Source organism: Toxorhynchites rutilus, chromosome 3 (assembly GCF_029784135.1).
Source record: "Toxorhynchites rutilus septentrionalis strain SRP chromosome 3, ASM2978413v1, whole genome shotgun sequence".
Lineage (NCBI taxonomy): Eukaryota > Metazoa > Arthropoda > Insecta > Diptera > Culicidae > Toxorhynchites > Toxorhynchites rutilus.
This window is the reverse complement of record NC_073746.1, coordinates 48,043,094-48,067,348: the sequence shown is the minus strand read 5'-3', so window position 1 is coordinate 48,067,348 and position 24,255 is coordinate 48,043,094. Positions and strand designations below refer to the sequence as shown.

The following is a 24,255-nucleotide window of genomic DNA, read 5'->3' as shown; positions in this document are numbered from 1 at the left end:
GCGGGTTGCTATACCCGGCATTCACTGTGTCGTGCATATGCTCACACGGAGCAACTGCGTCCATCATGCACTATCGCTATCGCTATCATACGCAGGTCACTCGGTGACCTATCGTATGCACAAGACCATCAACGCATCCCATGCAACCTTTATGCGTGCTATCGTACCTCTCCTACGCAGACCACTCGGTATCGTATCATGCGCGTTATCGTATGCCTCTCATACGCAGGCTACAAGACAGTGCTCCGCCTTGCTTCCAACATCCGTGACCACATTGGGTGCACCCATCATGCTCTGGTTCGTACGGAACCACAAACGCACAGATGTAAAAACTTTTGCAACGCCCTCTTATACGAAAATGGATTTCTGTCTGCCTGTCTGTTGATTATATATTTGTAAACTACAGAACCGATCGGCGTGAACATTTATATGTGGGGGTGTTTGGGACCGGAGAAGATTCGTATGATGGCTCGAGACCCCAGTTTGCGATTAATCGCAAACTCGCATCATGCTCCCTTGTTTTCGATCCTTGGTGTTGCTACATTCGGTGTGCAGTAGAACCCCGATTGTCCGCGAAATAGTCTGGCAAGGTAACGAAAATCGCGGATAATGCAATAATGGGCTAAAAATGAGGTGCAAACACGGAAAAAAGATATTTCAGCATGAAAACTATGTTTTATCAATACAGAAATCATTAGGCACGTGTACACGTGATCAGATAATGTGCAAACCATGGCCAAAACGAAAGAGCAAGATCCTACCTCTCACTGACAAATTTCGGGAAGCTCTATAGAATTACTATGGAACTCGTATTCGCGCATAAGCGGGGCAGATGGGGCAGATGAGCTATTCGTCTGTTTTTGGTCAAACTCGGCTTCTGGAATATGAAAACGAACGAGACGAGCGCTCGTCTTCTGGAATAGGGTCCATATTTCAGGCACCAGCGAAATATAATTGATTTCGCTCTGAACCAGAGATCCAAATGCACGCCGATTCGAGAGAAAAATCATCCGTTTTCACCCACAGGGAAAAATAGTTGAGAATATGGGAGACGAGAGAATATTCAGCCCTATTCTGTATTCCGACGGATTTCCATTTCATTCGAATTATAACTTCGCATTTCCTATTTCGAAGATATTATATATATATATATATATATATATATATATATATATATATAAGGGGGTCTCCGTAGCCACATTAGTTGCGCGTTCGCTTAGTAAGCGATCGATCGTGAGTTCAAAACTCAGGGCCCTCATTGACCATCTTTGTGTTGTTACAGAATAGCTACGTCCACGCAACAATCATCAGCGATGGAGATCGATCCACGGTCGAAATAAGATCGATTCATCCATACAACTGCTCTGCTCTGCCAGACACATCGGGCTACTGTTCTATAAATAACTCAACAATGATCAAACAACTGTCTCCGCTGTCCGGTGGTCCAACTGGATAATGGAAGAACAGAAAGAATACCCTTACGCCTAAATGGCTACTGTGTGAATGTACCATATGTAACGGTATAGAAGGAATACTGGCGAATGGCAACTGTGTAATGTTCTAATTATAGATATGATAACCATGTGACATGTACACGATTAAAATTCGGCTCTGTTACAGCTAAAATGCTAATGAGCCTTAAATAAATAAATGGGATAAAAAAAAAAAAATATATATATATATATATATATATATATATATATATATATATATATATATATATATATATATATATATCTTTTGGTTTCATAGATATTTTTCCTCGAGCATACGGTTTTATCACTCAGATGTTTTGTTATCATGTATTTATTGGGGGCAATGTTTGTTCACCTAATCAACGATTTATCAAGAAAAGTTTTGAATCTATATATATACGTATTTCCAATAAAGTAGTTGTTTTGAATTACTCATTTTCGTTCAATATGTGAAGACCCTTTTCGTGCCATGTTCATATATTCAAAACAGTCTTCTAGCATCCCTGGATATGATTTCAATGTTTACATTTGGTTGTGTTGTTTGGGAGAGATCCATTTGAAAATCTGTAAAATCTTGCATTACTGAATTGAATTTCATGGTTGCAGTTGAAAACATACATTGCTTATGCAATACTAGTTTAGCCGTGAAACAATTTTTGAAGATAAAGGCGGAGCAGAAGAATACCGATGCTTTCAATCAACAAGGTGAACAAAACCAATCAAACAAACTAGACAATTCGACTGATTCATAGACGAGCGCGGCCAAACGGTCGTCGAGCCAGACGAGCTACTCGTCTGTTTTTAGTAGAACTCGGCTTCTGGAATATGAAAACAAACGAGACGAGCGCTCGTCTGCTCGTCTCGTTTCCTGGACCATAAACTGTCAGCACCGAAAGCGATCATGACATTTTGGTTTGCCTGCTTGAGTATCATGACTCGTAGCATGAAACAACAAACGAAAGTGAGTTTTGTTATCAATACCTTCAAACATTCACGTTTTCTTGTGTTTCGTTCATATGACAGCCTTCCTTAGAGAGGTATTCACAATAGAAACGTTTCGTGCCCCGTAAAACCTTCACATGCCAAATTTGGCTCCATTCGCTTGATTAGTTTACGAGTTATGCAGAAATTTGTGTTTCATTTGTATGACAGCCCACCCTTAAAGAGCGGGAAGAGTGTCTTACAACCATAAAAACATTTATCCTCAGGAAGGTGTGTTGAACAGCCTTAGAAATGTTTCTTGCTCCCTAAAACCTCCACATGCCAAATTTGGTTCAGTTTGCTGGATTAGTTATTGAATTATGCAGAAATTTGTATGGCATTACCAACAGCGACCCCCCCCCCCTCCCTCTGAGGTGTCCATTCACCATGGAAACGTTTCGTGTTCCTTAAATCATTCGCATGGCAAATTTGGCTCCATTTGCTTGAATATTTTTCGAATTTTGCAGAAATTTATCTTTCACTAGCTGTACCCTGCCACGCTTTGCTGTGGCAGATTGTGGTTGTGGATAAATTTTAAATCACTTCGAAACACAATTTCAGTTTATGATTTTGTTAAACACGTGGAAAAAAAATGTTTCCATCGCATAGAACACATATTCATTGCTGAATAGTCGATTTTCATTAGAAGCTCTATTTCAGAAACGCACTCTGGTCATATATAAATTCTTCTTTCTTCCAATTTTCCAATTTTTTACAACACTCCTTGAAGTGGGTTGTATACCGTATCCAACTTTAAGCTCAATCGGTTCCGTACGTTTCGAGTTTTTGACGCGTACACAAACGAACAGAACATTTATATATATATATAGAGATGGATGAGGGAAATCGGTAAATTTGAAATCACTTCGAAACACAATTTCAGTTCATGATTTTGTCAAACACGTGGAAAAAAGATGTTTCCATCGCATAGAACACATATTCATTGCTGAATAGTCGATTTTCATTAGAAGCTCAATTTCAGAAACGCACTCTGGTCATATATAAAATCTTCTTTCTTCCAATTTTCCAATTTTTTATGCCGTAACAAAACTCCTTGAAGTGGGTTGTATACTGTGTCCAACTTTAAGCTCAATCGGTTCCGTACTTTTCGAGTTTTTGACGGATACATAAACGAACAGAACATTTATATATATATATATAGAGATTTGTATCTCAGTTTCCTCTTAGAGAGGGGGGAGAAGTGTCTCACCACCGTAAAAACATTCGTTGCACCCTAAAACCTCCACATGCCAAATTTGGTTTAATTTGCTTGATTAATTCTCGAGTTATGCAGAAATTCGTGCTCCATTTTTATGGCAGCCCCCCCTTAGCGAGGGGGTTGGAGAGTCTAATCACCATAGAAACATTTCTTGCACTCTAAAACCTTCACATGCCAAATTTGGTTTCATTCGCTTGATTAATTATCGAGTAATGCAAAAATTTGTGTTTCATTTGTATGGCAGCCCCCCTTAGAGAGGGGGAGGGTACTCAAACTATCACGAAAACCTTCCCCGGCCCAAAAACCCCTACATACCAATTTTCATGTTGATCGGTTCAGTAGTTTTTTTTTTCTTTATTATAGTGATTTTCAACACATTTCGGCTGGTTCGTCACTTTTACTTCCATTTTTGGAAGAATGTCGGGAGTGAGAATTGAACTCGTGATCTCTGCGTGAGAGGTATGGATGTTACCACTACGCCAGATCGCCTCCGGTTCAGTAGTTTCCGAGTCCATAAGAATCAGAATCAGATATATATAGATGTCACATTCTTCATGCCGAATCAAAAGATTTTAGCTTCTATTTTTATCTTGTACGGCTTAAGTCGAAGATTCTCTCTGACGTTCAGACCATCCACGTGTAGATCAAGACGACCTTCCCAGCAACGAAACACAAATGAAAATGTCTTTACACCGTTTTCGAACTGAAATAAGGTTTTTCGCGGTCATCAAAAAGAATACACCAGAACCTGTGTGAAGATTTCTGTTCAAACACTTTTATTACGGTGACTGTTTTACGAAAATAGAAATTCATTACGCAATAATTTTCTTTTATTTTTTTTTGTTCTTTTCCACTTTTTGAAAAGAGTCAACTAAACGCGAAAATGATAAACACTTTTAGAATCTATGCCTCGAATAAATTTCTGTTGGCTTTCCAACTCTTGCAGCAGATGTGCTTCTCGATCGACCGTTCGATTGCACTAACATGACACTATTTTTTTTTTTCGTTCAGTTGTAGTTCCCTTTTCAAATTAACACTGCAAGCCCCTGCTAGTACATCTACTAATTACCTACATTGTTCACTTAACTATAGAAATATGTTTTAATTTTTTTTTTTCAATAAAATCAATCAAAAAGAAACGTAAATCAACGGAGCAAGTAAAAGGATACCTTCGAGATAAATTTCTGCGTAATAAAACTTATCGTGTAAAATATTTATAGGGAACATTCGCTTTCGAAATGTTTACTTGCTTTGCTTGCTATCCGAATGTGGTCGACTGTATATAGTGTTATGGGAGAAGGTTATTTTGCGTGTGACGATGAGAAGAAACGTGTAAATTGTGAACATATTATTTATGTTCAAAAATGAAAAAATAGTAAATCTGTACACCGATTTTTAAAAATTCTCTGCTTTTGTACGGTTGTATGTCAATCGGTAAAACATAATATTACCGTCAATTCGATCTGTTTTTGTAAAGACACGTTTCCAAAACTGCTTCTTTGCTACTTAAACAAAACAGAATAAAAGACTGTAATAGACCTACTCTCCGTTCAAACACCAACCTGCGAACGCCTCTCGTCATCTCACATCTTCTCTGTTCTTGTGTATGTGTGTGTCTGTCTGTGTTCGCCTTCCGTATTAGCGGTGGTGGTGGTGGTGTTCTTGTTGTGTCTCCCTTAGCCCTCCGAAAAACGGTCGCTGTTAAAACCTTGCCCGCACGTAGACTGCACTCGCGTCGTGGGATCCGTAGCCGAGGCGTTTCGCATGCTTGTACACCTCGTTCGATGCGGCCGTAATCGGGAGCGATTGCTCGAGCCCGTCCGCCATGCCCAGCGCAAGCTTCAGGTCCTTCTGCATGTGTTTCAGCGGCTGATGCGTGGGGAATTCACCCTTGATGATTGCTGGGGAAAGGCGGAAAAGGTAGAGGTGGCATTATTAACAGAAATTTTAAACTTGAGCTGGTTGTATTTTTTTCATATGATCAACGTAAAATTAGATCCCTATGAGGTAGTGTGCATCTGTTTTTCACGAAGCAAGTTGAATCACACGGATCAAGAGACACAAAGAATGAATGAGTCCTTCAATTCATGCTTCAATGTTTGAACATTTCTCGAATTTCAGCATACAATGTTCGTACAAAAAAGAGTATGTACTCAGAGGCACGAAGGTTTGACGTAGGATTGTGATTATTGTTTACAAACTCAGTTCTTTAATTTTTTTATATGACTTTAAATGATTAATATTTTTAGTTTTGGCAAGAAAAGCATTTTTGAAATTTCGCCATTTCAAGCGCTTAGCATTGAAAATGTAGGAAATAATGAAAGATTCCAAACACTTATAACTTGACCATTTCTAAATAGATCGTATAGATGTTTTCATCAATGGATTGGAAATATTTTTTAATTTCTTCTTATTCTTCTCATTCAATGGCACTAAACATCCTAAAGAAACTCGGCCGTCTCAACGTAATATTACTTGCGTCATTTTCATAATGATTCATTCGGACACAGGAACACATTGGCCTAATTTGGGATCCTCAAATTGCATCGACTAAAAAGGGGCGACTAGAGTAACAGCGGAACACTATTTCAATATATCGATAATACAGCGAAAACAATCGCAACTATCCACCATGCATATCGCAGTTCCGAACTGATCATTCATTTTCTAACCGGGAAGCAAATTACACCAGAAGGAGCAAACGATTTTAACTTTTCCTGGCATCCGGAAAAGAACCGCAAATTTTCCTGACTTCCAGAAAAGAACCATAATCCGATCCAGCGCACAGTAATGTAATAGTAGTGATGGTACAGATGGAGAATCGTCTGTGGTGCATTGGCAGTAAAGACGCCAAGTTTAACATACGGCCAGCTTGTTCGCGCGAGAACAAGAATTAATCCATTCCATAAAAACGTGGCGCTTTTTAGGGCTTAACAGTTTCCGGTAGCCAGATATTCAGATATTAATTAACAGTTTGATGCATTCTAATGTAATACCCGAAATAAAAAAAAAAAAATTTATAATCTGTTTGCCGGGGAGAGTTTGTGTGAATTTAGGAGTGTTTTTGGGTTTATCGGTAATTGGTGACTTTCCAATAGATCATTCATTTCTTCGATTGTTCCTAGGATGAAAGTGGCGTCAAAGAACAATACATTGCAACCCGGGTGGGAACAAGAAATTTTCTAGCATTGAGAGCTGTATTCTTCGGTTGAAAAGCGAAGATGAAAATTCGTTCCATTGCCACTGCAATAGCTGTCGCCAGTTGTCGTTCGGATTTTCTATTGCCGTTCAGCGGAAGATACTGCATGATATAATTATAATAATTTCGATCGATTCGATTAGTTGCTTGGTAATCGTTTTTTCTAGTCATTAATTGATTAATGGATTAGTCTAACGATTACCAGACATCACTAATATAAATCACCGCAATCCGCGTTGACGGCATTGACGGTTCTTCCAATAAACATTTTTCAGAAGGAATAAACACATATTTCATAAAAAAATTATAAAACAAATAGAGATGAAACGGATATCCGGTAACTATCTAATATTTGCCGGATGGTGAAAACATAAATATTAAAAAAAAAAAAGCTTCAGAGCTGCCTTTCACTGTAAATACTACAACAGGGAGCTCAAATATAAGCTCTAGCAAACCCCGAAAGTTGCGAGTAGTTGCGAGTGCTTAGAGCAGCGATACTCAACCTGCGGCCCGAGGGCCAGAAGGTTGGGCCATCTGGTGTGTATGATGATTGGAACTCATACACAAAAATCTATGAATATTGGTGAAACTCCGACAGTGTATCACTTTGACACTTACTGTGTACACCTAGCTGGCCTTCTGTTAGAAAAAAGTTACAAAAAAGTAATCTACAAAGAGCAGCTTGATGTAAATTTTTGTCTGCATTTTATGCATTTTTTTCAAAGGTTCTCGTTGTTATCAAGTTTTTTTTTGTGTATTATTCCTTACGTGAGTGTTTTACCATCTCTTCCCTTCCAGTTCATCGAACCAGCGGTGAAGTTTTCTCATTTTACTCCAGGAATATTGAAAAAAAAATACTAATCAATTCGTTTGAGGCGGACACTCCGCCGAAGGAAAAGGAGTTTTGTTTTGAAAACAATTTGATTATCTCCTCCTTCTATTCTCAAGAGATGCCCACTAACTACGTTTGCAAGTGCAACCAGATATCATAGACGAATCAGCAGAGCGTTTTTTAAAACGTAATCCGAATTTGTCATTCCGAATGCCGGAAGCTATTTTAGACATAAAAAAAATGAGAAAAATTACAAGCTTTTCTAGGTGATTTAAGTTTAGCCATTTCGTTCGATCATTTTGAAGGCATATTTGAAGACCTCTAAAACTTATGATTACAAGAACTTGAATTTTCAATTCGTGACCGTCTTTCTCGATTCAATCTTATTTTTTTCAAAGATGCCGGACACATTCATTTCGCGAAATTTGCGCCTCAAAGACAAATTTTATTATGAAAAGAGACCTAGACTATCAAATTGTGGCGAGATAGCTATATATTTTTTTGTGAAATTGACGAAAAAAACAACGTTTACTTAATGTGTCCGTCTTTACCATCCTTCCCCTACTAAAGAGTTTCGTTCTTGAATTTTTATAATGTTTGTTTTTCGCCGGCTATAATTTCCTAGTACATTTATTTTTGTTTTGCGGCCCGTGAAACCATGCCTAACATGTGTTTGTGGTCCCTCTGAAGAAAAGGTTGAATACCACTGGCTTAGAGTAACCACCAAACAAATGGATCGTAATGGCGATCGATTCGGAATATTTTTACATAACAGTCGATTTCGTTGGCAATTTGTTTATTTGCCTGATCGCGGCATTGGCAAAGGAAATTTGCCACGTTTTATTCAGTTTCATCGCCTTTGTTTCGTTGAACGATGTTGAAGACGGCAAACAGCTGTTACTATCAGAAAATTTGTCTAAATATATTTTGGCATGGCTCAATGAGATTTCTCAGTCAGCTCGCGCAGTCCGAAGCCGCCGGACGCAAAGTTGTTCGTGTCCGTTATTGTGTTGGAACAATACCGTTATCGGTTTCGCTGAAGTGATTGTGTCGCTCTAACGGTGTTTTCTTTATTGCGAGAGTGAAGTGATAAGTAATCACAACCAGCGGGAGGGAGAAGTCCTCCACTGCGGGCGCTGTGAGCGTGTGCCGTTCCTCGTCATCGTATTGTGGTGCGATACACCATTGCTGTTGTGCCAAGCGATCATCACGTGGTTCGATTGGAGCACCGTTACAAATCATCCGCACCGTGCGCTTCAAGTATTTTAGTTTATATATATATTAGGTTAAGGATTTAAAAAAAAAAAAAGAAAAAGTATAATTGTATATCTGCCATAATGGCAGAGTGCGATCCTCTTGATATGGACATTGAATCTGATGTTTCCTCCTCACTAACTACTGGGAAGTCGCTTAAACGCGTTCCCCCCTCAGACGATGTCTTTTCAGAGGAAGAGTTAATCAACCTCAACAAGCCCCCTTCAAGAAAATTGGCAAACTTTTCCACTTCGCCCCCTCAATCTCCCGCTCCCGCTTCCGATTATCTCCCGAACTTGCCTCCCAGCCCAACTGTTCCCGCTCCCGCTCAACAATCGACCTCGTCCTCCCCCGCAATTGTCCCCTCTCCGCGTGTCAAGGTCTATCCAGAAGATGCATCTGGATCTGGCCCATGGGTTGTTTTCTTCCGGCCAAAACCCAACGGGAAATCGCTCAACGTCATTCAGATCATGAAAGATCTGACAAAAAATTATTCCTCCGTGGTCGAAATTAGAAAGGTTCGACCGAACAAACTGCGTGTTGTCGTGGCTGATCGGAAGCAAGCTAACGAGATTGTTGTCGACAATAGGTTCGTACTAGAATATCGCGTCTATGTGCCCTGCCATAACGTAGAAATTTCGGGGGTGATCACAGAAACGGGTCTGACGAGCGCATTAATAAAAGAGGGAGATGGCAGATTTAAAAAGCTCCCTTTGACGAAAGTTAAAATTTTGGACTGCCATCAATTAGGAAAAGTGTCCCAGGAAGAGGGAAAAACAAAATTCACGCCGTCCGACTCGTTTCGAGTAACTTTTGCTGGTTCCGCCCTCCCTGACTACGTTATGGTGGACAAATTGAGGCTTCCGCTGCGTCTCTTCGTGCCAAAGCCCATGACTTGCAACAAATGCAAGTCAGTTGGTCACACAGCAGACTACTGCGCCAACAAGGAGCGCTGTGCCACTTGCGGAGAGCAACATGTGGGCAAATCCTGCAGTGCGACTGAGCATAAGTGTCCATATTGCGGGGGGACCCCACATGAGCTCTCAGCTTGTGAAAATTACAAGAGTCGCTGGGAGAAACAGAAGCGCTCTTTAAAGGAACGCTCGAAACGCACTTTTGCGGAAATTTTAAAGGGCGCTTCTCCACAGGCCCAACAACAACAACATCCAATCTCCTCACACAATATCTTTTCCACGTTGCCAGTTGACGAAATGGAAGCGGACACAGCTCACGGGGGTACACCGTTTATTTCCCAAGGGAATCCCCGGCGCAAAAATGTGACCACTCCCAAAATTCAATCACAAGTCCCTCCGGTGATATCCCCTGTTAGCTTGCCTAAAAAAACGAGTGCAGCGGACAAGCAAAATCAGGTTCCTCCTGGCTTCCGTGGGAATAGTTCACCTTCGAACGACCCAGCACTCGAGGGGACATCAAAAACCCCAACTGTCCCTATTTTTCCGTCCAGCTCAACTTCCCAATCGGGATTTATAAAGTTGTCTGACCTTTTGGATCAAATCTTCAAGTGTTTTAACGTTTCCGACTCCATCAGAACCATTGTCATTTCAATGCTTCCAGTATTAAAGACAATTTTGCAACAATTGATGCAAACATGGCCCCTCCTTGCAATGATTATCTCTCTTGATGTCTAATTCAAATAGAGAGGTCGGAGATATCACTGTTTTACAGTGGAATTGTCGTAGTCTTATCCCTAAATTGGATACATTCAAATTTTTAATTCATAAGTTCAATTGTGATGTTTTTGCTCTGTCCGAAACTTGGCTTTCTTCGCGAGATGATCTCTCTTTCCATGATTTCAATATTGTACGCTTGGACCGTGATGACAGATACGGAGGGGTGCTATTGGGGATCAATAAGTGCCACTCATTTTTTCGAATTGACCTTCCACCTATTGGAGGGATTGAAGCTGTTGCTTGTCATGCAAACATCAGAGGCAAAGACCTCTGTATTGTCAGCTTGTATTGGCCTCCGAGAGCTGCGGTTAGCCGCAAGCAACTTGTTGACATGTGCTCACTCCTTCCTGAGCCACGATTGATCTTGGGAGACTTCAACTCTCACGGAACTGCCTGGGGGGAACAGTACGACGACAATCGTTCATTGTTGATATATGACCTTTGTAACAGCTTCAATATGACCATTTTGAACACTGGGGAAACAACACGTGTACCTAAACCTCCTGCTAACCCAAGTGCTCTTGACCTCTCGCTTTGCTCGAATTCACTATCGTTAGATTGCAAGTGGGATGTAATCCAGGACCCCAACGGTAGTGATCACTTGCCAATCAAAATTTCCATCACCATTGGGTCGAATTCTTCTGAATCTATAAACATGGCATATGACCTCACAAGACACATTGACTGGAAAAAATATGCGGACGCGATTACTCTAGCCATCAATTCCAGAGATGGTTTACCTCCATTGGAGGAGTATAACTTCCTTTCTCGTTTGATCTATGACAGCGCAGTTCGCGCTCAAACGAAACCCAATCCAGGTTCCACCATTTTCCGAAGGCCTCCCAATCTATGGTGGGATAGCCAATGTTCCAAGCTTTATGTAGAAAAATCGAATGCATTTAAAGCTTTTCGGAAACGTGGTACTCCTGAAAATTTTCAAACGTATTTAGCCCTTGAGAATCAGTTCAAAAATTTGATCAAAGGGAAAAAACGTGCTTATTGGCGAAATTTCGTGGGAGGTTTGTCACGAGAAACGTCAATGAAAAAATTATGGAAAGTGGCTCGAAACATGAGAAATCGCTCTTCATCCAATGAAAGCGAGGAATATTCACATCGATGGATCTTTAATTTTGCACGAAAGGTTTGTCCTGATTCAGCTCCTGTGCAAAAATTTGTTCGAGATATACCACAAGATAGGTGCGATCTTGATTCCGAGTTTTCGATGGTAGAATTCTCTCTTGCTCTCCTTTCATGTAACAATTCTGCTCCGGGATCGGATAGGATTAAGTTCAACTTGCTGAAAAACCTCCCTGATGTGGCGAAACATCGCTTGTTGAACTTATTCAATCGGTTTCTGGAGCATAATATTGTTCCAGATGATTGGAGACAAGTACGAGTTATAGCTATTCAAAAACCCGGAAAACCCGCGTCCGACTTCAATTCGTACCGCCCAATAGCAATGCTGTCTTGTATACGGAAATTGTTGGAGAAAATGATCTTGTTTCGCCTTGATCGATGGGTTGAAACGAATGGCCTACTCTCAGATACACAATATGGGTTCCGCAGGGGCAAGGGGACGAATGATTGTCTTGCGTTGCTTTCTTCAGAAATTCAATTGGCTTACGCCGAAAAAAAACAAATGGCTTCAGTATTCTTGGACATAAAGGGGGCCTTTGATTCTGTTTCAATAGAGGTCCTGTCAGACAAATTACACTCTCAGGGTCTGCCGCCTCTATTGAATAATATGTTATATAACTTGCTTTGTGAGAAACATTTGAATTTTTCTCACGGGGATTCGACAGTAAGTCGGGTCTCCTACATGGGACTCCCCCAGGGCTCATGTTTAAGCCCCCTTTTGTACAACTTCTATGTAAGCGACATCGACAATTGCCTTACACAAAATTGCAACCTAAGACAACTTGCAGATGATGGAGTGGTGTCTGTCGTAGGATCAAACGAATCCGAACTGCAAGGACCCTTACAAGATACTTTGAACAATTTTTCAACCTGGGCCATTGGGCTAGGGATCGAATTCTCCACGGAGAAAACAGAGATGGTGGTTTTTTCTAGGAAGCATAGACCAGCAAAACCAAAGCTTCAACTTTTGGGTAAACCGATCACTCATGCTATGTCATTCAAGTATCTTGGGGTCTGGTTCGACTCCAAATGTACTTGGGGGGCCCATATTAGGTATCTGAGTAAAAAATGCCAACAAAGAATAAACTTTCTCCGTACAATTACCGGCACCTGGTGGGGAGCCCATCCCGAAGATCTTCTAATGTTGTATCGAACAACTATTCTCTCAGTGATGGAGTATGGCAGTTTCTGTTTTCAATCAGCTGCCAAAACACACCTCATTAAACTCGAGCGAATTCAGTATCTTTGTCTCCGTATTGCGTTGGGATGTATGCCCTCAACGCATACCATGAGTCTCGAGGTTTTGGCAGGCGTACTCCCACTAAAAGATCGCTTCAATTTATTATCTCTTCGGTTCTTCATTCGGTGTAAGGTTATGAACCCATTGGTGATCGGAAATTTTGAGCAGCTGATCGAGCTAAATTTTCATTCTGGATTCATGAGCTCATATCATGAATTCGTCTCCATGCAGGTTGATCCTTCTTCGTATATTCCCAACCGTGTTTGTTTTCCTGACTACATCAATTCCTCTGTGCATTTTGATCTGTCCATGATGCAGGATATCCATGGAATTCCAGATTATCATCGATCGGGGATCGTTCCTACGATTTTCGAAGCAAAGTATGGGCGTGTCAATTGTGATAATATGTACTTTACTGATGGGTCCTCTATGAATGAGTCCACAGGATTTGGAGTGTTCAACAAATTTTTTAGCACCTCACTCAATTATCCCTAAGGTTAGCCTCAATCCGTGGTTCAAAAGTCTGGAATTGAGTCGGGACTTTATTCGCACCTTCTCCCGACTCATGTCCAATCACTGTTCGTTAGACGCGCTGCTTTTTCGTTTTAATCTTGCCGACAGCAATCTCTGCGGTTGTGGCCATGGTTACCACGATATCGAACACGTTGTTTGGTCGTGCGAGTTGTATCTTGTCGCCAGATCGAATTTAGAAAACTCCCTTCGGGCTGGAGGAAAGCAGTCCAATGTGCCAGTGAGAGATGTGTTGGCTCGGTTAGACCTTGATTACATGTCCCAAATATATGTTTTCCTTAAAGCTATCGATCTTCGAGTGTGATTGTTTATACATCCTTTTCCCCTCCTTTTCGTCCTTCGCGAGCTATCGGTTCCCTTCCTACTAACATTAGAATAAGTTAAATTGTAAATACATATTAGATGTAAGGATAGTTTTAAGAATTGAGTGTGAAGTGTCAGTGTGAATGAGAATGTGAATGTGAATGTGAGTGCGAGTGTAAACACACATCTCCTTACATCCCATCCTTTTCCTAATGAAAATGTGTCACCCTTCTAAACTCGAGTCGACCGCGAGTAATCGGTTTCCTATTTCATTAACCATAGAATTAAGGAAACAACATGTTGATATATGCTAGTTGAAATATAGTTAAGAGTTTGGCTCCTTTAAACTTATGTAACTGAGCCTGTAAAAATAAACGGATTAATAAAAAAAAAATGAGATTTCTTGTCTGGTTTCGAGAAATGGTCTGAATATCTGGCTACCGGATATCCGACTATCCTACCTCGAAGCTGGCCAGATATTCGTTATCCTGTATCCGGCCAAACCACTATCATGACTAATAAAAATTAGTTTTTTTTTCTAAAATATATATTTTTATGCAGGCTCTATGGCGTTAGCCTGGCGGGGACGGGAGTTCAATATTTCCAAAATTAAATAAGTTATTCCGTTTCAAATGTGCTTTCTATTTGATAGAGTAAAATCTTTTTATGAAAATTGTGAAAAAATATCAAACGAAAATTGTGTCTGATGACCCTATATTATAATGATGAGTTTTAATGAAAATTTTGGAAAATGTTTAGACGAATTTTGCGCCAACTCGTCTATGGGATTGACATGACCCTCTCGGAACCATATGAAACATTCTGGGCGTGAAGACCTTGCCTAATTAAGCAACTTGGCATACTTAGTTTTCCGAAAATATACCTAGTCTAACATATGGAAAGGGCTTAATATTTCTGACCATTTTTAATAATTTTTTTTTATTTGAAAATGGTAAGTCCTACAAAAAAGTGGTCCATGAAAGAGTTTCAGGAAAATAATTGAATTCTCAGAAAAATACTGAAATACTCAATACTGAAAAAATATTTTTTGAAATCCTACACTGAAAAAAATCGATTTCAAAAACTAAAAGTCAAAAATCTCTTGATTGGTCGGTCAGGTATCGAATAGTTGTTGTAGATTTAGATATCTATTTAGAATCACTGTATGTCACTGTCGTTATGATAGTAGGAAATGGAAAATAGCCCAGATATGCACAAGTTTATTACAGAAAAAAAAATATTTAAAAAATTTATTACAGAATATCGTTGTGAATCATCTAAATAAGTGGATTTGAATAACATTTTGGAAGTTAATAACTTCAAAGTTAGTAATTTTTAATGTGTTATTATTAATTTTATCCTAAAAAATCAGATAGAAGCATATAGAAGCTATATATAATCGAGTCCGAAATTGTATACAGTCGAATCACATATAATCGAGTCCGACCTGTACCATCTTTTCTCGCATTGCAAAACATCATGAGTGATAAAAAATTGGGATCAAGAGGAGATTGTAAAAATCTGTTTGCTAGAGTTTTTCGCCAATAAGAACCAAGGCTTCTATGAGATAGGCATTATGAAGCTACGTTTAGAATGGAAAATTTTACAACAAAACGGTATATATCGGGCAAATCGGACAATCCGAAGCATATTAAAAAAAAGTTTAGAATTTCACACAAAAATAATCGATTACTTTTTCCCCAACCTAATATTATATCAAAACTGAGGGGAGCATATTAGGGGTACAAATTGAAATAATCTAGATTATATCGCTTAATGCTCATCCGATGGTTTTTGCACCCATCATCAGTCCATATAAATATACACTAAATCATCCGCATTTTCGGCATATGCTAACAAAATATGCTCCACGCTCAAACGATTAAATACGTTTCAGATCTCAATGACCAGCTTCCGAAAGAAATACTAAAAAAGGAATTTGGTTCGAACTGGTGAAAATGTGAAAATAGTGTACATTTCAAGAATCTTGCAAATACGTACCATTTCCCTTTTGCAGCAGCATTTCCGATGACATACTGGTTAATTCCAGTACTTCGAGGACATCTTTCTGCTGTAATCCAGCACGATCAGCTGCTCGGTAGGGGAAAAAAGTTGAAATTAGCCTCGCCACTGCATCTTAGCGCAAACCATCTTACCTAACGCCAATCCTTCGGCGATACCCGCTAGCGTCACACCGGAAATCATCTGAAGAACCAAATTCATTTTGGTTGCGTTGCCCACATCACCCAGGTAGAACGAATTCCGCGAAATCGCCTCGAAGCAGGTCTGGCACTCCTCGAACAGCAGCCGCTCGCCGGCGGCCAGAATTATCAGTGTACCTTCCTCGGCTTGGTTTTTCGAACCCTGTATCTGTTAAGTGGAAATAAGAGTTAGTATCGGCTTCAATTTTTTTTAAATTCGTTTACAGTAGAACTCCGATTATCCGCGAAATAGTCTGGCTAGGCCAACGCGCATAACGAATAACGCGATAAAGGACTAAAAATGAAGTACAAACACAAAAAAAGATATTTCAACGCGAAAACCATGTTTTATTAATATAGAAATCATTAAACTATCCATTTGTAAGGTCTTGTACACCAGTGGTCAGATAATCGGCTTTATTCCCGTTTCCACTTCACGGTGAAAATGAAATGCAGTGTATTATTAGCACATATCTGCGATCACTAGTTGATACAACAGCTGAACACGAAGAGTTCACTCGTCTCAAGTAGGAGTCTTACGAGTCTGCTGTAGAATTCTATGCAAGGTCGTGGAAAAGGCCGGTATGCGTGGCTATGGCAATGATCGGAATAGATTTATCCGTTTTCAAATACTACAGGGAATGGGCAACCAAAACGTTGCCAATGCGGCAAGAACGTATAATCATAATATTCAGTCTGCTATACAAACATGAGCTGAAGAATTTAACATCAACGCGAGTCCCTCCAAAGTGGAAAGTATAATGGAAGTTACTAGTAAACCAAGAAAACAGCAGTCAGAACAGAAGACAATCTGATCAGGTGGATTGTACTTTCAAGATCGGGGATATGCAAATGGCTCACCGAACAAGCGTAAATAGTTCTACAATAAATTTGTCGGGAAACACAATCGGTGCTTCCGATGCGATCGTTCGAAGCATAATGGGAAGCAGGGTCCAGCTTTCTTCAAGAACTGTAACACGTGCAAAGAGTGTGGCCATTTCGCAATGTCGTAAGAAACGGGTAAACAATGATGGTTTTTCAAAGGAAGTTGATGAATCCATTCATAATAAACAGATATGATTTTCTTCTTGATACGTTGTAATACTATCTATGTAAATAAAAATAGAAGGCCAAATGTATTGCTAGGCGCAAAAACCCGAAGGAGGAATGGTCCGATTTGAGCCGTCTTTATTTTGTTGGATTTGTGTGTGTCCATAGATCAATGTAGTGGACAGAAAACTCGGAAAATTTTGGAAAAAATCTGAAGGAAAGTCGGAAAATTAAATTCTCATATGTTCGGAAACTACATCATGATAATCGTTGTTAATCCTTTCGATGGTTGCGCTAACGAAATTGATCTTTCTTCGAATTTCTACAATGGTTTTTCAGGCAAAATAACGCACTACTATGTCTCCTATATGTATATAAATAAAAATAGAAGGCCAAATGTGTTGGTAAACGCAAAACCCGAGAAAGGAATGGTTCGAATTGAGCTGTCTTTATTTTGTTGTATACGTCTCACGTCTCTGCCCGTAGAACAATATACTGGTGAAAAAAAAAGTTTTGAAATTTTTGAAAATTGGATTTTGCGTATGCGGAATTAAGCTTCGTGTTCCGTTAGTGTGAAGCGAAAATGATTCTCAGGTGGAAAATAAAAATTATGAATGAAAATTTACTTTTATGTATCAGACATGTATTCCATGTATTCCAAAATAATTTTGGGTGGGACGAAGATCGCCAGATCATCTAGTCTTTAAATGAAAGTAATGAATCAATAAATCATCAAGGGTTTTGTTTGCTTTTTTTCTTCTTTTCTTTTTCTTCTCTCTCATTTCACCTTGTGAGAAGAGGAGAGATGTGGGGGCTTAAAACCCCTTGGATAAAATAAAATTTGCAACACATCCTCCACAGCACTACCAACCGATGACGCACAAAATGAGCGGCCCGATCTGTCATCGTCTCGGCTACTTCGGCATTGGCTGGAACACCAAGCATTCGTTATCCGTCCGTCTACGAGGTAAGTCCTCCATGTGTGCTTCGGGGCGATTCTCTTTTGCCCGAACATAATGGATTCCACAATATGGATTCCACACAAACTGTCTTCGAAAGACTTTTGGAGCTTACTAATACAAACTTTTTTCGATGCAGAACTTATCAATATCTCAAATTTACTCCAAGTTTTTGATATTTCTTCCCAAAGAACACACTCTTTTCATTTGTTTGTCATTCTTTCTGGGGCAAACATAAAAAATGTTTGTTGACGGAATTTGAAAGATTTCACTCTATATAATATATGATTTTCAAAAACTATTTTATTCTTTGTGTTCGAGTAAATTAAAATTGAAATCACGAGTTTTTGAATGAAAACCCATTAATGATTTTGAGAATGATTAAGGTGAAGGTGGAAGCTAGCCATTGTGGTAGTATAGGTAAACCCACGTGTAAAAATTGGGTAATAGTGTTTGTGAGAGAAGAGCAAAGCACACGTAAATAGATCAATTCACTTATCAGACTGTGTTGCGCTTCATTGACACGAGTCTTTGAATACATTTGAAAAAAAAATAACAATTCAATACTAAAGTAAAATGTATGAACGATATGTTCCGATGAGCAATTGCAAATATAAGATATATATATATATATATATATATATATATATATATATATATATATATATATATATATATATATATATATATATATATTTTCTGCTTTAACTTTTATATTTCAAATTCTACATCAAAATTGTCTTGGTACGATTTTAAGAGCTTATCGATACCTGCATTAATTTTTTATTTTTTTTAACTTGTCAATATCTTAATCCTACTCAAAGTTATTGATGTTTTATACCCAAAAACTCATGATTTAAATTTTGATTTTCTCAAACACGAAAAATAAAATAGTTTTGAAAATCACACATCATGTAGATTGAGATATGCTCTTTAAAATGCCGCCAATAAACTAAAAGAATGACAAACAATTGAAGAGAGCGTATTTTTTGGGAAGAAATATCAATAACATTGAGTGAAGTTGAGATATCGACAATTTCTGCATCGAAAAATGTTTGTATTAGTAAACTCTAAAAGTCTTTCGAAGACAGTTTGCATGTAGAATTTGAAATATAAAAGTTAGAGCGAAAAAATAGTTTTTTTTCATGGTGACCCTAACGTAACATAGAAAAAAGGCGCTATATCGATTATTTTAAGAAATAGAGAAAAACTTGTTCTACAAAAATGTCTCAAATAACTGGGACTACATCATTGTCGAACTATGTTTACCTCTATCTCTAAAGATAAGAAAGTTATATTTATTTTTGGTCGTCCTATTTTTGATGATAACATAAAAATGAGCGCTCTATCATAACTGAATAGAATAACTGTTGAGCTCTAAATGCTAATTTCCAATTAAATAAATCTCCTGGACCATTGTGCAATGTCCAAGAAGTATTTTTCCCATCTTCCATTTTCCGGGAAAGCCGCACATACGGCGAACTAAAAAACACTGCAATTAGCAAATATACGGTATTCATATATGCACCAATTTTACATTCCGAGACGAACAAGCACAGTAGAATGGAGGTCTCTAAGTATAAACCTAAATTAATCCACCTAAGGTGAGATGTGACATTTCTTATTTCATGTAATTATTACTTATTACTGATTTTCTTTCAAACGAAAGCGTTTGCTGTTATTTTTATTGTCGGGTGTATAGAAATTTCAATGCTTACGAATTATTTCTTCCCAATTATCCACTTCCCTAAAAATCGAACATTTTGCTAAACCTCCAAGGTAGCAAAATGTTGCCAAAAAACAATGGCATAGAGGCATGGCTGGTTATTTTTCGGTTCGGTGGAAGAATATTCACACCAGGAATTTTACACAATTTCAGCAGTTCTGTTCAAAGACTCGTAGAAACCATTGACGATGTTAAGCCTACAAAATTTCATCGATCCAAACGTCATCATAAAGCTCATTTTATCACGCCCTAGTTAGACCTTCTCAGCTTTCAGGCTGCCATGAAACATTCTTCTTAACACAATCATGTCTTTTTCAACAGTGCGAAGTGATTTGTGACACATCACTGTTTCCTACAGGACCTCTGCCTTGATAGTATGATTTTCAAGCTTGAATTTATCAATAATTTTCGAAGAAGAAAATTGAGCGAATTGGTTGAAGCTGAACTGCAAATGCTGATGCCAAATCCAAGTAAAAACAGCGCAAACGTTGGAACCGTCTACTTCTGCGCTGTTTACGCTTCGGAAGGACCAAGTTTACCTACAGACAAAAGCATACAACATATGCTGGAAAAACTTCACAGAGTCAAACTAGTCTACCAACTTTTTTTGGTATAATTAATTTTCTAATTACTGCAATAATCGAAATTCTAATTGGTGGAATTTCTTTTTTTTTCAGATTGGTGACGAAATTCCCTGATATTCTCTGGCATTATTTGAGTTCTCTGATATTCCATGATTTTCAAGGTAGTCGACATTCTGCATACTCCATCACTGTAAGAACAGTTGTTCGATACAACATAATAAGATCTTCTGAATGGGCTCCCCACGTGGTGCTGGTATTTATACGGAGAAATTCTTTGTTGAAAGTTTTCACTCAGATACTCAATTTGGACCTTCTAAGTACATTTAGAATCGAACCAGACCCCAAGATATCTCGATGACGTAGCATAAGTGATCGGCTGTCAGCTTTGGTTCTGCTGGTTTATGCTCCCAAGAAAAATCGACCATCTTTGTTTTCTCCGTGGAGACCTCAATCCCTAGACCAACGGCCCAGGCTGGAAAATTGTTCCAAGTATCTTGCAAGGGTCCTTGCAGGTCGGATTCATTTGATCCTACGACAGATACCACTCCATCATCTGCAAGTTGTCTTAGGCTGCAATTTTGCGTAAGGCAATTGTCAACATCACTTGGTGAAGGAAACAACGCTAGACAATCATTCGTCCCCTCGTAAATCAACCGTGGTTGGCGAGAGAGAGAGTTGCAATCTTACTTGTGCTTCCAGATACCGTCCTCCTTTTGAAATAATCTGCTCAGCGATGTCTTGTGACGTCTCCGGATCCACTCCCGTCATCTCGACGTAACCCTTGCCAACAAGGTTGGCCGACATCACGCCACAGTTACCGAATACCAACTGAAATGGCAGAAGAAGCACAGATAAATGAATCAGTTTGCGGTTGTTAACCCAAAAATAAAACTTACATCTTTAGCGACCTGCGGATCAGAGACGCACGAGAACGTCACGTCGGTCATCTCAATCACGTCCGATGGGGTATCCGCTACCTCAGCGCCAGCCTCCTGAAACTTCCGACACTTGGTGGCGGTTCGGTTCCAAACTACAACCGAGTGGCCCGAGTTGAGTAGATTCTTCACAATACCACAGCCCATTATTCCGAGTCCGAGGAAGCCAAACTTCAGATTGGACGCCTGAATGTTACGCGACTGGAGTGCATTCGACACACTGGACATATCGATTTCCGGCGTTGCCGGACGTGCAACCGTCACCGGACGGTTCAAGAGATGCGAAACAGGTACGTTACGCCGAACCGGTGAGAAAGTGTCCAAATTCAGCGCGGGCGAGTCAACCGGTTCCAGCAGCAGTTTTCGTTTACGCTTTGGTGACGGCGAAGTGGCTTCGATTTCGATTGCAGCCTTGGCTTTGTTTCCTATCGATCTCGCCTTGGTCGTGGAGGCGGCCTGGAAAAATTAACACCCGAGAATTTTGTGTTAAATTAAGTCACCAACAGAATGTGACAAAGAAGCATAAACAAAAACAAAAGCAAACCACCTTAACAGCGTTCAATTTGATGGGTAACGAGGCACGTACTTTCTTTTTGGCTGCGGATTTCTTTGCGGTGATTGGTGTTGTGGGCTGTTGTTCTTCTGCCTCTGCCTCCAATGCGGCAGGAGTCGACGTGTTGTTGACGGACGCCTCGTCGGCACTTTCGCTGTTTGCCGCTTCGCGCAGTTTGTTAAATTCCACATCCGGATCGGGCCGATTCGCCTGCTCCGAGACGAACAATGATTGAAATTTTTCTGGGTTGGAAATGTATTCCTCAATCTGCTGGACAGCTTCCTTGAAACCAGCCGACTTGCACGATGATAGCAGCTTTTCCTTGAACTCTTGATATGGTTTGATCTGTGTTTCCTCGATCCATGCGCTGTGAGGGAAGTATTTTGGATTAGATGCTATGAGCAATTTCGGAATTATGGAGGCACTTACTAATTGTTCGAACCGAAGAAAAATATACAGCGAACCGGAATGTTTTTCTTCACCGCGATGCGACGTAATTCCGCTGGTGGTTCCGAGATTCGGCCAGGCCATGGTGAGAAGCCTTTCATCTTGGCCCTGTCAAAGGAACAGCTTTAAATCATACAAGCAGTCTATCTGATTATTCAATCTCCCCGTCCCCTTAACAAACTCTTACGCATTATTAAAAAAAAATGAGTAAAGGGAAACCTTCATACCCTTCCGGGAAATTTTACGCCAAGCACCATCAACAAACAAACCATGGCAATGTGTAGACATTATAAATATCAATTATCATTCATCAAATGGAAGGTTAGTAATGATAAACAAACTCTCGATCGTATCCATAGTGAAATATATTGAACGCTCTGCATTGTAGTGACGTCATCTAAGGCAAGCGTAACGCGAACTATTTTTGCAAATACGACGCACCATTGGTCAAATTTTTAAATATACGGTCATTTCATCCTCAGTCCGCGTTCTTTAATCCTAGTTTTGGCCGGATTTCACGACTTTTATGCGTTAATTTATCACAAAGTTATGATCTCTCGTACAAAATTGAGGTTATGTGCGAGACAGTGACTTCTCCCGCTTCTTTCACTGCTGAAAAGTGTCCACCAAATCAGATCCATCAGACCCCGCCTGCAACAACCAAAACTCGGTTTAGCCTTTTGCGGGGAACCAAAATTACTCACCATACGAGATCATTAACGGCGTATCCTTTAAAGTCTGTCATGTTGACTCTACTGGCTTGATCTCCCTACAAACACACTCTGTCTGATGCTATTTTCCACCTTATCACTGAATTGCACTTTTTATCCTATCAACTCTTCTTGTTCGTCACTCGAACGCTAGCAAACTACCTCATAAACTACCAACGCAGCAAAAAAGCCACTCGATTCGGGGAGTGTAAACCAAAAAGAAAATAAGAAAACACTTCCTCGCGCGGAAAATCGTCCGGGGAGATACTGCCCCCGCCGTACGCAAACGGATCAAAAACAGTTTTCCGAGAAAAATAAATCACCACCTCCGTCACGGAGCGTCACTAGGTTCATCCACTACCGGCCGCCGGGAGCGGATCGGGAACTTGAGCGAGCTTACGTACACAAATTTTGTCTATTTTTCAGTAAAAATTATCTTCAGATGCAGCAGAAAATGACGCTCTTGTGTCAAGCTGTGGATGGAGCCGCGATAATAAAAAATGGCGGCTTGTTGGTTGTTATGATTTTCGACGCAAAGTACGCAACCCGTCACTGAGAACGAATGAATGTGCTGCGAGAATGACATATGACGGTTGCGGAAGATGGGCATTTCAGACGAAACACTGAAATAGACGAACGATCATTTTCTTTGTAGGCTGAGAATGTCTTGTTTTGCGTCGATAAGCTGTCTACTCTTGTTAAAGGCTCGGATGACGCGATCGGTCGATTTGAAATTGCTCGTATCGTCCCCGTACCATATGAAGACATCTGAAAAGGAAAAAATACCAGGCATTCATGGACCGAAGCTAAAAATTTTACACTTTTTGACAGATGAAATTTGATCAACATGTACAGTCAAACCTGTTTTCGAACGAATTTCCTTTTTTTTACGTGATTATTTTTGAGTAATTTATCAAAAGGAGCATATTTGACGAAGTTTACGGTCAGTTCATTTTTATTCATCTATGATGCAAATTTAATTTTGTATTGTTCACCGAAAACTATTTTTGAAGCTAATGGTGAAGTTGTGTATGATTTACATGCGATTTTTTTGTGTGGTTCCTATCTCTCAAACAAAACCAGGTTTCCATGTCCTGATCAAACATATTTGATATGAAACGCTACGAGTAAATTTTTTGTTCTTGTTTGGTAAATTTTTTTTTCGACCTGTTCGTCAAACCACGTACACTGGATTCTTTTTTTTTGCTACAAACTACGTGATTTTTTT

The 24,255-nt window shown here is 39.6% G+C and overlaps 1 protein-coding gene across 2 annotated transcripts; it reads right to left on the bottom strand.

Moving 5' to 3' along the window:
* Window positions 1–4,434: 4,434 nt before the first annotated feature.
* LOC129778112 (cytokine-like nuclear factor N-PAC) lies at window positions 4,435–23,568 on the bottom strand. Of its 2 annotated transcripts, none has more exons than XM_055784800.1 (8): window positions 23,022–23,568; window positions 22,300–22,425; window positions 21,865–22,237; window positions 21,279–21,773; window positions 21,070–21,210; window positions 16,019–16,232; window positions 15,864–15,953; window positions 4,435–5,576 (listed from the first exon to the last, which is right to left on the bottom strand). In XM_055784800.1, the coding sequence occupies exons 1-8, from the start codon at window positions 23,060–23,062 to the stop codon at window positions 5,377–5,379; spliced, it is 1,680 nt and encodes a 559-aa protein (XP_055640775.1). In that variant the 5' UTR covers window positions 23,063–23,568; the 3' UTR covers window positions 4,435–5,376. The 2 variants fall into 2 exon arrangements, with proteins under 2 accessions (XP_055640775.1, XP_055640776.1); XM_055784801.1 differs by having other exon boundaries at window positions 21,904–22,237.
* Between the last annotated feature and the right edge of the window lie 687 nt (window positions 23,569–24,255).

Excerpts from the sequence above, each read along its gene's own strand:
- LOC129778112 (XM_055784800.1), bottom strand. The coding sequence starts at position 23,062 with ATGACAGACTTTAAAGGATACGCCGTTAATGATCTCGTATG. Across the intron at positions 21,774-21,864 it reads TCAAATTGAACGCTGTTAAG|GCCGCCTCCACGACCAAGGC; the intron begins GTGGTTTGCTTT and ends TAATTTTTCCAG. Across the intron at positions 5,577-15,863 it reads GCTGCTGCAAAAGGGAAATG|CAATCATCAAGGGTGAATTC; the intron begins GTACGTATTTGC and ends GCCTTTCCCCAG.